The sequence below is a fragment of the Urocitellus parryii genome, chromosome 14 (assembly GCF_045843805.1).
Source record: "Urocitellus parryii isolate mUroPar1 chromosome 14, mUroPar1.hap1, whole genome shotgun sequence".
NCBI classification, from domain to species: Eukaryota; Metazoa; Chordata; class Mammalia; order Rodentia; family Sciuridae; genus Urocitellus; species Urocitellus parryii.
Window position 1 is genome coordinate 60,428,637 of NC_135544.1, and position 13,366 is coordinate 60,442,002.

Here is a 13,366-nt window from a genome sequence, read left to right on the forward strand (position 1 = left end):
AGAGCAATTTTAAAACCCCTAAGTCAAAAAAAAAAAAATCTTGAACTAGAGCAATTTAAAAATCTCATCCATTTGGGACACAGAAATCTGCAAAATGAAACATCACTCCCACCTTAATAATGAGAAAAGGCCTGACCCTAAGATCACAGCTCCTCGGGATCCCTCAGGGTGCTGAGGTTGCAGGTACCCAGGTGACCCCGATTCTGAAGGACAGCGCCTCCAGGAGGAGGGGACACAGGCTGACCTTGGGGCAGGGCACAGAAGAGCGCAGAGACTGGCTCAGCCGAGCCCACAGCCCATGGCGGGCACACAGAGGGGTTTGCTCTTCCTTGAGGGTCCCCGCTGGGTAGTCAGCCCCAGGACAGGGCTCTGTGAACCCCAGGTACTTCCTGGCCCTCAGAAACAGAGTTGCCAGTTCCTGTGAAGGAACTGGGGGGGTGTGCAGGGCCTGCAGGCAGCTCAGAGCAGGGAGAGCAAAGCATTTCCACACCCAGAGACGTGGCAGGAAAGCTGGCAGGAGCTCAAGACCCTGTGACTGCTCCAAAATCGAGGTCTCCTGCACTTGGGACTGGCAGGGAACTAGCACCCAGACCAGCCTCAGGTGGACTTTGGCAGCCTTGGCAGGGCAGGCGGGAAGGCTGAGAGAACCCCGTCTTGATCTGCAGATTCTACAGGACGACACAGTCAGGAAAAGCCCAACTCAAAGGACTCCCTGAGCCCAGTGCGCACAGCAGGGGGGAAGTGGCAGCAGCAATTCTGGGGGAGGGGCAGGCTTGGGAGAGAGACTGGCTCTCTAGAAAAGGCTTCAGGGACCGGAAGGTCAGGGACTGGAGGCTGAAGGTCAGGCCAACCTGTGCGACCTCACTGCCAGAGGTCAGAAGAAGCCATGCCCCGTGACCACAGCAGCTGCACAACCCTGGCCCAGCTCAACTCCCACCTGGCTCCATGCCTCAGACTCAGAAGAGGCTCACTCAGCTCAGGCTGCACGCATTCCTTGGGGTCTCCATGGTTCTAATGGCGTCCAGCTTCAAAGAAAGACTGAGATGTGCAAAAAGAAAAAAAAAAAGAAAGGACAATCCTATGCAGAGCAATAAAGCAAGGGATAGAACCAAACGCGGAGCATGCTCACGAGAGGGAAGATCAGACATGGATGTGAATATAACCATGAAAATCATAGGAACAATTCCAGTGGGAAAGATGGCTGATGTACCTGAAGGGAAGGGGCAATTTTGGTAGAGAGATGGTAATAACAAGAAAATCAAATGGAAATCCTGCGGGGAAATCCTCCAATGAGAGACGAAGGTTAAGGGACTGGTTAGCAGAACTGATGCAGCTGAGGGAAGACCAAGTGCTGATGAAGACAGGTCAGTAGCAACTGCGTAAGAAAAACAGAGCAGCAGATGAACCACCGGAACCCGTGGGAACTTGGAGGAGCCTCAGTCTGGCCTCTGTGCCGTCACCATCCCAGAAGAGGTAGAGGAAGAGAACTGGAAAGAGAAACATTTTGGAAAATAGTGGCCAAGAATTTTTTTATAAATAAAAGACATCAAAAATGTCTTGAGACAGAAAAGCCTCACACAGAAACTCGGATGGACCCTGTCTGTGTCTGTTCTGCCTAAATTACAATGAGAAGGGAGTTGTCTGCTCCCAGCTATGGGGTCTGGAAGTCGCGGGCTGAGAGAGCCCCATCCGATGGGGGCTTTGCAGTAGTGCCATCCGTAATGGAGAGACAAAGACAAGGAGAGAGCAAGGGGGCAATCCCACCCCTGGAAAAGCCCCATTCCCATGATGAGGGTGTCAGTCCACTCATGAGGACATGACCCCGTTGGTAATCACCTGCCCTTAGGCACCCTTCCCCACACAGCTGCACTGGGGACCAAGTTTCCAAACCATGAGCACAGGTGGGGGGACACGTTGAAGCCACAACATACACAAGCAATGAGGAGCTTCAAAGATGGCAAAATTGAAGGTAAATACAAAAGGTGGTTTTTTTTCATTTCTAAACTTTCTGAAAGATCATTGGGAATATAAAGCAAATATGTTTTGTGGACATTATATAACATAAGTAAAAATAAAATGTAGGCCACCATTAGCATAATGGAAGGAGGAGACAGAGCAGGAGAGAGTTAAGGGGGAGGGCAGACAGAGGGCACAGGGAGAGGGCAGAGGAGAGGGTCAGAGGGTTCCTTCCTATGGCTTTCACCATGTGTGAGAAGGGCCATCCGAGACTGTGTGCTTTAAACTCTCGGGAACTCCTGGATGTCCTAAGAATCTGCTCTAACAGGCCCACAGTGGAGGTAGGTTTGTGTGTAAGTTAACCCTAGAGCCAGCAGAGAACAAGGGAAGACAGACAAAAATCGGTGGGCACACGGAGGCCTCCAGTGTCGGGTCACGTATTGAACCTGTGCTCCGCCAGACCCCACTGGAATCGTGACAAGCCCACGATGTCATCCCCGTCTTGCTCCCTAGCAGCCAGTTCCCTGCTGGGCACATTAGGTCAGGGTTTAGACTTTCCAGAGTAAACCGATGTCACCTTTGTCCACATATCTAGAATTTCTAGGTATTTGCTATCCTTTGGTGTGGTTGATTTTCTTTAAGAACAAGACCAGACTGAGTGTGGTCCTTGTGTTCCTTCTCAGATGTCCCGTGGAGCTGCTCGATGCGAAAGGACAGATCACCGGTAACTGAAGGGCGAGTGAGGCATTCAGGGATCCCAGGGCTCAAGCTCCCACCTGCACCACAGGAGCTCCCAGAGAATCTGCACACCTTCCTGGGACCCTTCCTGCTCTGCGTGTGTTCTAGCCCTTCCCTTCAAGGGGAGCTGCTTTTGTCTGAGCACTTCCCCAGCATCACGGGTGCACCCTGGCCTGCTGCGCTCAGGCTGGGCTCGTCTCCAGGAGAGAACACACTGTGCTCTGACGGAAGCCAGTGTGCAGCGGCATCACTCACACCTCCAGAGCTGGACCACTGGACCTCCACCATGGGTTCCTCCGAGCGTCACAGACCTTCACACGTTTCCATCTGCTGCTGACGTGACGTGCCACCCAATGGTGGCAGGGACATCTGTGGCCTCCCCCTGCAGGGAGGCTGGGACTCCACTGAGGGGCTCCGTAAGCAGTGTTCCTGGCAGACGCTTGCTGTGCCCACACCTGTGCTCAGACCTTGGCAGGTGAAGGATGCTCTGTGTTCCCTTAATCCACCCAGAAAGGCAGAGGTGTGCAAGGACTGTGAGCAGAGCTGGGGGAGGCTCCGGGCAAGCCCAGGCGTCAAGCAGACACTGATGGCTATATCGTATCTTGTATTTATATAGATTTATATATACTTTAGTGAAAAACATGAGTTTAGAGATCTGCAGAAGGTAGATGGTCAAATATACAGATGGATTTAAAACAACAGATATTCTTTTGGTGACATAGTGTCAACAGTCTTAGGTCGTTTGATGCAGATGTTAGTAAGGTTGATTCTAGAAACACATCATAACATCCACATTTCAAACTGCCTTGAAGGGTTAGAGCAGAGAACAGACTCTTCTTAATACCCAGTGACATGAACTCTCAGCATGGTGTTAGTTAGCCTCGAAATATAACTGCTTGAGAAAGAAAATCACAACTAATGCCAATGTGTCATTTTGTTTGGCCAAATTAAAAATGCTTTAAGTGATTAAACAAGATTCTGGATTCTCAAGCAAGGCTTTGGATTCTTGAAAGTGGCTCATTTCAGTGAGAAATAGGCTAGTTCCTCTGTGAACTATACTGACTAGGAATAAAGTGGAATGTGCACTGGGGGAGCGGAATCTCACATGAGTACTAGATAATAGTGTAGAATAATTACAGACTAATTGTTTTACTAGCATGTTACCCCATGAAGAATGAACGAAAAGCCAGAAACCATAATACAACTTGGGATGGAGAAAATCATTTACCAATTATAAAATTCCTAATATATTAATCAATTTATCGACACTACGAGAAATAAGGTTTACTTTTTCCTATCTATAGACATTGGCAAAATGTATCAGAGAGCATATTTTTCCAGACTTATTCTACATAAATAACATCCCTAGTATCCTTTTATACTGTCACTAAAGCATTCCTACTCATATAGATTAGAATGAACTTGCATGCAAATGCCTGTAATGAGTAGGGAAATTTAACCAGAATGTGAAGCAGGCCTGTGGTTTGTGTCTGGTTCAGAATATTTATCACCAGCTGGAAACACAGCCTTCACAAGCCTGCCTGCACTACATCCTGAAAAACGTTTGTCTCAATTCAAAAATCACTTATTAAAACTTATCTGTGTATTTGCTTATTTGCAACTGCTTATTAAAGGAGATGAATGCGAACACCCAGCATTTTTCATGCTTGAAAACATGTCCTAAAATAAACCTCTTATTGCAAATTCTCACTTCACTTTTGCAGGGTTCACCTGCAAGATCAGATGCCAAAGAAGCGGTGAGCATTTGACCTTTGTCATCCTGTTCATCAGACTATTAAATCCCTCACATCTGTTTCTCAAAGGTTAGTGTTGCTTCTGCCATACTTTCTTCTAATTAAAATGAATAGCACGCAGAGTAGGCCCCTAAGCGACTGCTCTCTGTTAGTTCTTATTTTAACAGCCTTTGAGACTATAAATGAAAGAGGCTTATGGCATAATCTAGTTGGAAATTAAAATTTTCTGTCTTTGGATGCTGATATGAATATTTGTTATCACTCATAGAAAACTAGTAATATTACAGTTTTTGCATTTTTTAACACAAACAACATGAAATTATAGCAGTTGTTTTTTATAATTATTCCAGAAACTAACTTCTACATTTCTCTATGAATTTACCTTCCATTAGGAAGGTTTCACACAACCTTGGTTTTGTAAGACTCATTTTCATAAATTTTCATAGTTTTTCAAAACAAAAGGTCACTACTCAATGAGCAGAGGTTCCTTTTAGAAAGTGATGAATGCAGCAATGAAAGACACAGAGCATGGCCTTACTTTTGTACTCCAGGTGAAAACCGGCGGCGGCCACGCTGATATCGGACTGGAAGCGCAGGTAGAGCTGGTTGGACGTGCTGTTGAGCAGCGCAGGCACCGTGGTACCTGTGGGAGAGAGGGCCAGAGCTCCAGCACCCAGCACAGGACACAGGCCTCTTCATTTGGACCTAAATGTCCCCAGAGCTGGTCTTGGTCACTCCTGTTTAGCCTGGGTGTTTGCTGCGGACCCCATGCTCCGGCCCTGTGTGGCTCACACTGAACCCTCTTCCCACCGAGATCTGTTAATGATTTCAAATACACAGATGTGACAGGAAAATGCTTCCTTCGCTTGAAGGGCCCCGCCTGCATGGCAGGTGCTGGGAGGATACAGATGCTGAGGCCAAGGGGCAGAGGATGCCCTGATACGGGAAGGCAGGTTAAGACTGTGCCTGTGGTTGATGGGGTGCATCGCGCTGGGGGAAGGATCAGCAAGCTTATTGACTTCTCAGAAAATGTATGCTTGAGCGTCTCCTGCACAGAAACCATTCTGTAAACAAGGACATAAGCAAGCTGGACATCAAGGAAACACCCTCTGGTGAAAGTCACCCCGGAGCAGGCAAGTTCTTAGTGTGAACTAGGTCAAAGATAGCGCTAGTAAGTAGTAAGTCAGCTGGTGACTGTTCAGAATAGGTGTGTGGTATTGAAAACACCCGGCGCTCATGCGTTGCTCTCTATGGAATGTCTCTAGACCCTCCAATAGCTTTAATTGAACCGGCCACTCAGGAAGGCCAGCTGTCTCTACCTGTCCATCCGTCATGTGGCCGTCCTCAGGCTTTCAGCACATGCAGACTGAGCTCTCCTCGGCCCCTGCTGCCTGTCACTTTCGGCAGCCACCACACCTGAAGCTCCCTCCCTCTCCATGACCCCCACTGCCCTCTGGCAGGTGCTCACTGGCTGGCTTCCTGAATCCTGCCCCAAACAGGCTCCTCTCCTCTGGTCATCTTCCCTCCATCACCCAGTGCAGGCCAGTGGTAGGCGTAGCCACATCACCATGCTCATCCCTAACTCAGGCTCTGCTCCGCTCCTGTGCACAATGCATCCTCTATTTAGCAACCGGGAAGCTTTTAAAAACTACGACGTGTACGGCAGAGTCATGCTGAAATGCTCAGGTTCCTGATCACATTAGGACCAAACCTCAGACTCCTTATTTGGCCCAAGGAGCATGCATGATCTGACCAGGCCTGCATTTCTAGCTTCTTCTCAGTACCTCCTTTTCCATAACTCACTCCTCCTATTTCAAGGTTGCTCATAGACTTGAGCCTGGAGTGTGCTCCTTCCCTCTGTCCTGGCCCATTGGGCCTTTCTTCATTTTCCCACCCAGGCATCCCCAGCCCTTTCCCAGCTAAGCCACTTGCTGATTAAGTGCTCTCCAGATAGAAATCCTGCAGGAGCGTGTGAACGCACACTTAGGGGAGTTAGTGCTCCTGCTTGTGATGTGGGGTCTGTGCCTCAAGAAGAGTTGGCTCCAGATGAGGGGCCTTTTCAGGCCTGAATCACAGTGCCCAAAACACTGTAGGTCCTTGCTGAATGAGAAACAGAGGGTGCTCACTAATTCAACCTCTTTGTTGTCCTTGACTAAGATAGATAATAGGTGACAGATGAGAGAGAGAGAGAGGAACTAGTGATAAATGGAGATAGACATAGGATAAAAGGGTAGATAAATGGATGATAGAGATGGAAACAGTGGTAGATAGAGAGGAGACAGGTAGGAAAAAGACAGGGAGGTAGTAGGTAGATGGTGGATAGACGGGTTTTACAATGGAACAACTGTGGGGCCTAAATGGTAAAAGGAGCTGGGTGTTTGAACCACAGAGCACACGACGGGGTGCCCACGCAGGGAGGTGGCAAAGAGGTGACCTGGGCCTCCGAGGCATGGCCTCTCCTGCCCCAGCCCCTCCGCCAGGGCAGGTGGCTGTGAAGGACACTGAGGGCCCCGAAGGGCTGGAGGGCAGGACGTGGAGGACTTGAGGCCTCCTCTACGCGCCACTCAACCCGCTTTCTAAGAGAAAGAAGGAGGCGCCTCAGATGCCTCCTTCCGCCTGCTCGGCTCCACTCCCGTGGCTGTGTCCTCCCACTCTGCCTTACTTTCGTGTTTTGGGTGATACTGCAGAGAGGAAACCCCGTCCCTGCAGGCCCAGCTCCAGCACCCACCCACCAAGCTCTCACTGTGCCACCTGGGTCATGTCTTGCTGGCCCTGCCCGCAGTCTGGGGACACGGTGACGGTCTCCACACCACTGTCTGTGTCCACCGTGAAGCCTTTACAAAAGCAGTATCATCCTCCGCCTCCCACCTTGGGCTCCTCCCGGGGACCAGCGAGAAGCCACTGTGCATGCTCAGGCACCTTTCCCCGGATTCCCACCCAGGAGGCCCTTTCACCCAGCGGGTCACGTGGGCTTCCATTTCCCCCACTGTCCCCCTTCAGAAGATAAGATTCTAGCTTCCAGGATTTCAAGTGTATGTAGTAGCTCCATCCCCAGCACAGCGATGGCACACGGGGACTCAGAACACACTGTTGGAAGTGTCCCTTTATCGGTTTCCCACAGTTGCAATTCAGCAAAATCAGAAAACCTGTTTCTGACCTAGTTCTGACATGAATCATCTCTATCACCTTAAGTCAACTACAAAATATTAATATGTCCTAATCAATACGTCCTCATACAGTAGAAATAACAACCCGTCTTTATTACATGAGTAGCAGAGACAAAGGTGCTCTGTGAATTATCATGTCCTGCCGGATAATGACAGTGATAATCCCCCAACAGTCCTCCTGTACATCTGTGGTGAAATGCACACTCTCTGCTCTACCAGCCATGCAGGGTCCTGAGGCCCAGATGGGACACAAGGTGAGCAGGACCCATTTCTCTGGAGGCCAGGAGGATGCTACTCCTGGCACCATTGAAGCTGGACTGCGTGTGCCTCCTGTGGTCTCCAGAGTGACTCTAGCTAGGAGCTCATTCCCAGGTGCTAAATGCAACTGAGCAGGGTTTTAAAAGTGTTGCCACAGGCAGGATCCTTTTGATCACATTGTTTTACTGTGACCTAGATAGAACAACACGGAATGAGGAAAACTGAGAAATTTTATTATGGTCCCTGAAGATTCCACTCTGAGCACCCGGATGTTTACTTTCCTTTCATATTGATTGTCAGTACAGATTTGTATGTATTTTGCTCTATTTTATTCATTTATAATTTATGATCTGCCTACTTCAAAAATGATTTTAAATGGCTTACAAAAAGTCCTACATGCATATGCCTGTCCAAGCAGAAATGAAAAATCAAAACATGGAATTTATTAGAGATGTCAGTCGCTTTTCCTGGAGTGTGAACCTCTTATGCCTGCTCATTCTTATTTGTTTTATTCAACAACTAAGATGAGTTTAATATCTCCTTTATCACTGCCTCTTTAAAGCATTGCAGAAACAAACCTATTTAAATATTGATTGCATTCTAACACAAACTTTTTGAATGATTGTCATTTTTTCCATGAAATTTCAAAAAAAGAAATCTCATTCTAAGAGTTTTGAAATAATTTCTAGAGTAAAGTGCAATGCAGAAAATTCTGGTATATCCACTTGGTCTGTTAGATAATGGTGCCTACAGTATTCTCTATAATATCTGTAATACACACATAGGTGTGAGCCAGTCTTAGGACGGTTTTATCCTCAGCCACTGGTAAACAAGCCATGCACACAGAGACTCGTGTCTTATCCAGCCGTTCTCAGAGTCCAGACCAGCATGACACCACACTGCCATCTAAGCTCTGCCCTTGCTAAGTCCCAACTACCCGCCAGCCAAGGACGCTGTGATTGCTGGTACCTCGATGCCCTTCAGTCCAGAGGGCCCTGGTGTCTCGACCCCTGGCCCTGCAGTGCCCTGTGCTGCCCGTAGGGGGAGCTCCCGCCACAGTAACCACAATATGGCAGGTAGCTGAGCTTTGCTCTTGGTCTGTTGGGGAGCTGGGCTGTCAGTGACACCCAGGCCACATCCCCTCATTCAGGACCTTGGCACTCTTTCCTTAGGAAGGCACCGCTCTTCCCCTTTGCGATGAGCATGGGCTTGGGAGGCAGGTCTTGAGACTGTGGAGTGGTGATTCTCACACCACGTCACCCCCATCCTCAGCACCCAGGATGCTCCAGCCTGAGGCTCTCATCATCTTCATTAGCATTGCCAAAAGATGGCCTTCGATCCTGACACCGTGTCTATGGTTGGCCCTCAGCAGGGGCCTCCTGCCTCACTCCAGGGCTCCTACTTACCTCAGCCAGGGGTCCTGAATTTTTAGTTTATGCAAAATGGCTCTTTGTAGTTCTCCTTCTACCACAGCCTTGGAGACTACAGGTCTCTAGGGATTCTGGTTCTCCTAAGGGCACGGTCAGAGCTGTGCTGAGAAGTGCAGGTGGGACCAGGAGGGGCGCTGCTGAGGGGCGTCCCCCTTCATACCTCAGCAGACAAAGGTGGCAAAAGGGTGTCACACATGCAGCTTTATTTATGTGCAGAGCTGTCGATATGAAGCCATGAGCTCACGCCAACGTCTGACTCAGATCAGACGCAGCAGGTCGCCCTCAGCCTTCCCGGGGCTGCGTATTGTAATGCACTGAGAGGCCTGGGTGTGTTATCCCCGGATGAGTTTTATGTGTTCAGTTGCTGATCTTCCCATCTCATGGGAATGTCAGTCCCCAACCCTGCAGACCAGCCTCCTCACTTGGTCCCCAACTGTGACAAAATTAATCAAAACTGACCAATTCCTGTGCAGTGTGCAGACAACCCACTCCTCACAGCCTGATGTGTCTGACCAAGAGCAAATCAAGAGAAGACCCAGAGCAGAAGTGAAACTAAGTTCTCTTTTTAAAATCTGGACAAATACCATACAGCCCTCAGAAGCAAGAGGCCGCCTCCTGAGCAGCTGTGTGGAGCTGTGTGCTGGGCCTGTCTGTCATTTCCTTACCCACCGGCCTCGGGACTTACCCCCCTGGGCTCTGCATACAGAAGGCAGGTCGGAGGCTGGGAGAGAGCCATGACCTAGGCGTCACAACAATTCACCCAGGAAGCGCAGGGGTGAAGATAGAAGGCCCGTGGACATCAGGTCTTTGGCCAAACCAAGCCTGTCTATTTGCAGAGCGAGAGGCAGCAGAGAAGTTGGCCGAGATGGTTTGAGGACCTGCCGGTCAGTGACGACGCTCCCTGCGGCCCACCCCTGAGAACCTGAGACCCCCAGCAAGCAGTCTCCCATCCTTGGGGGAAGAGTGAGAAAAGGAGAACGAGAGCCCCGTGGGAGCGAGAGGAGAACGGGAGTCTCTTTACGGCTACTTCTTAATATAATACACTCATGCTCCACCTAGAGCACGTGTTTGAGGGTTTTCTTGATTGTTTTTTCCATTCGAGCAAACACACAGTCACTGGTTATCACCATGGCCGCAAGCCTCAACAACCCCAAGCCCTGGCCCTGCCTCTGCCCCTGAGCTTCCCCCAAGCACTAGGGCCACAGCACCAGCCCACGGCCCTGCCCAGCTGAGCACGGAGGGCGGAGAGCGGGCTCCATCAGCCGAGCAGCACTGTGTGGGAGCAGGGGTGCCTCGGAAAACATCAGACAGCCCCAGGGGCTCCCAACATTCTATCAACTTGTGAATGGGAGCTATGAAATGTGGCAGGTCTCTTCAACTTCAGAAAACGTCAGATACAACCGAGTGCACCCACTCACCGGCTCTGAGAAAAGGGATGTGAAATATAAACTCATTCACTTAAGTGAACATGGAGATATTTCATCCGCCCTCCTGTCTTAACTGGATGAAAAGTTATTATATAAAGCAAAATTATTGCATGTTGTTAGGGCCCAGTTACCTTCTTTTAGTTAGATTTACATCTTCACAGACTATTTAATGAATTCTTTTTGGTTCACTTATGTTTCTGTTTAAGCCAGAATTTGTTTTCTGAAATGTTTACATCTTTGTCTTTTCTACTAATTAAGTTGAAAGCAACAAACAAGTTCTATAATTATTTGAGGGAAGAATTTCTAGATTCAAACCTCGCATCTTGTACTGTAAAGACCTGTATCTCCACTTGGGGAAAAGTACCAGAGTTGCACATCAAGGACCAGCTCAGAGCTGTCTCCAGCTTGGCCCCGCCATCACACAGCAATCGGCCAGCATGCCTCAGAAAATACTGGGGCCAAATCTAGTACCAAGAAAACAAGGCTACAAGACTCCACTTCCCCTGTATTTCCTCAATATTTTAGTGAGTGTCCTCCTTCTGTGATTCACATCTAGAACTATTTCAAAATTGGAGCAGCAGCATCAGTCCAGCTGTAGTTGCTGGTAGTGGTCACTGTGTAGTGAAGAGTTTGTCTGGACTTCGTCCCAGAGGTCCAGCAGATGAGCTCAACCCTGACACCCGCAGTGGGAGGTGTGCCCCTGTCACGTGTGGTGGGAAGCACAGTTACAATCACGTCACCACGACCCTCCCTGGGGCTGCCACAGGACGGGTCAGCTATTGGATAAGGAGCTCGGCCTCCGGATCTCTGGGAGGGCAGAGGGCTGCAGCCTCAAGGCAGAGCTTCACCCACCAGACCAAGGAAAACCCTCGCCCCACAGCTCGGTGAACTTGGTGGGTGACCCACGTCAGTGTGGCTGGAAGGTGACGCATTCGGAGGACTTGGAAGCTTTGAGCTTGGGCCCCTCCTGCTGTCACCCTCTGGGTCTACTTGGCTGATCCTGATCTGTGCCCTTTTAGTAGAACGGCAATCCTAAGGAGCAGCACAGGTTTCTGAGTCAGAGAGGTGTCAGTGGATGCCCCTGAGCGGAGGCCAGCACCGCTGGCCTGGGGGCTCTGGAGCTTGGTCTCTGCGAGGTTTGTGGAAAACAGTGCCTTCCACCTGAGCAGTCCCTGAAGCTAACCGTCACTCCAGGAAAGTGTATCAGGACTGAATTACAGTGGTGTTCACGTCTAAAACTTTTAAAGAAAATTTCTCTTTGCTAATTTCAAAAACAGGAATGAACAGAGGCGTTGCTTTTCGGTGTGCGACTCCTTGGCATATGTGCTAGGAAACGCTTTCAGGTCTCCATTGCTCCGAGTCACTTTCCTGCTAACTTTGCTCAGTCACGCAGCGGCCTCATTATTGCCTTCTCTGGCTCTCGGCTGGCTCAGTGCATTTAGGGTGTGTTCAGTGACACGTTCCTGCCTGAGAATATCAGGTGGAAACTGAGTTCCATAGTAAATGCTTTCATTTGAAAACTTGGCTGACTCCAAGTACAAATGAGGAAACGGAGCTATTCAAGAGAAGGCTTCGTGTGAGGCCGCTACACATGGGTTAATACAGAGGAACAGGTGTGAAGGGTGAGATGTAATCGGCAGATAAAAAAGCGGCAGAACACATACCCTGTAAACATGTTTTACCAGCTGAGTACGAAAGGAGCTAGGAATGGTGTGTGATGAAGACAGATCGACAGATTTTCTCAAGAAGCTTAAGTGTCTAGAAAACAAGTGAACAACATAGAAAAGTGAGAAGAACAAAGGCAAGTTTGAGGGTAGTGGAACACAAGCTCAAAGCCACTGGTCCTAGTTTCAGGGAGTGTCCCACCCATTTGCAAAGCCATATCACTAATCTGTTAATTGTTTCCCCTAAATCTTGAAACAATGTTACTTTTGCCCTCCTACAAAGCTGGAAGTCTACTGTAGTGCTGCTTACGCCCAGGATCTAACAGAATCAGATCAAATTTTGGCTCCTACTTCTAGATCTGAAGTTATGTTGCTACAGTTAACGCCAGAGACCTTATCTCCTTGAATCCCAACGGGCCATTTGCAGAGACAGCTCCACAGGGTGCAGAGGGCATAAGGACAGCCACCACACAGGGGAGAACAGCAATGCTGTGAGGCACTTCACTGCTCTCATTTGCAGAACGCCAGAGACAGGGTCCCCGAATTACTTAAAGTGACAGGACTAAACTCAAGAGGACACTGTGAAGGGCCCGGCCTCTCCAGGCGCCACCTTCCAGCAGGCGAAGAGCATGGAGGAATGCACTCCACAAACAGCCCTCCTTCTCAGGGTGGGGCAGGGAAGTGGCGGCTACAGGTGACACATCTCATGGTCCTTCACGGGAGCAGACGGGTGTGGCTCAGGGAATTATGACTTGTCATCTTGGACAATTCTATGTTTAAATCTTTGTCCCTCATTTGTAAAAGGAGGAAAGCAACAGAACTTTGCTCTGTGTGCTATCTCCAAGGTCTGGAGGCGTGTGAGCAGGGGCCAGCACACCAGCACTCTGTAGGGGCTGGCTATCGTGATGAGGGCTGTGACCAGGAAGACACCGGCCTTGGCTACCTTTGCTCTGATGGGGAGGGCCACATAGG

General features: G+C 49.3%; 1 protein-coding gene across 1 annotated transcript in view; it reads right to left on the minus strand.

Moving 5' to 3' along the window:
- The window catches only part of Csmd1 (CUB and Sushi multiple domains 1), a 1,139,207-nt gene that overhangs the window by 160,671 nt on the left and 965,170 nt on the right, over positions 1-13,366 (minus strand). The window contains exon 37 of the mRNA XM_077792480.1: positions 4,987-5,091. Coding sequence (XP_077648606.1) covers positions 4,987-5,091 — 105 coding nt within the window. The remainder of the gene's footprint in view (positions 1-4,986; positions 5,092-13,366) is intronic.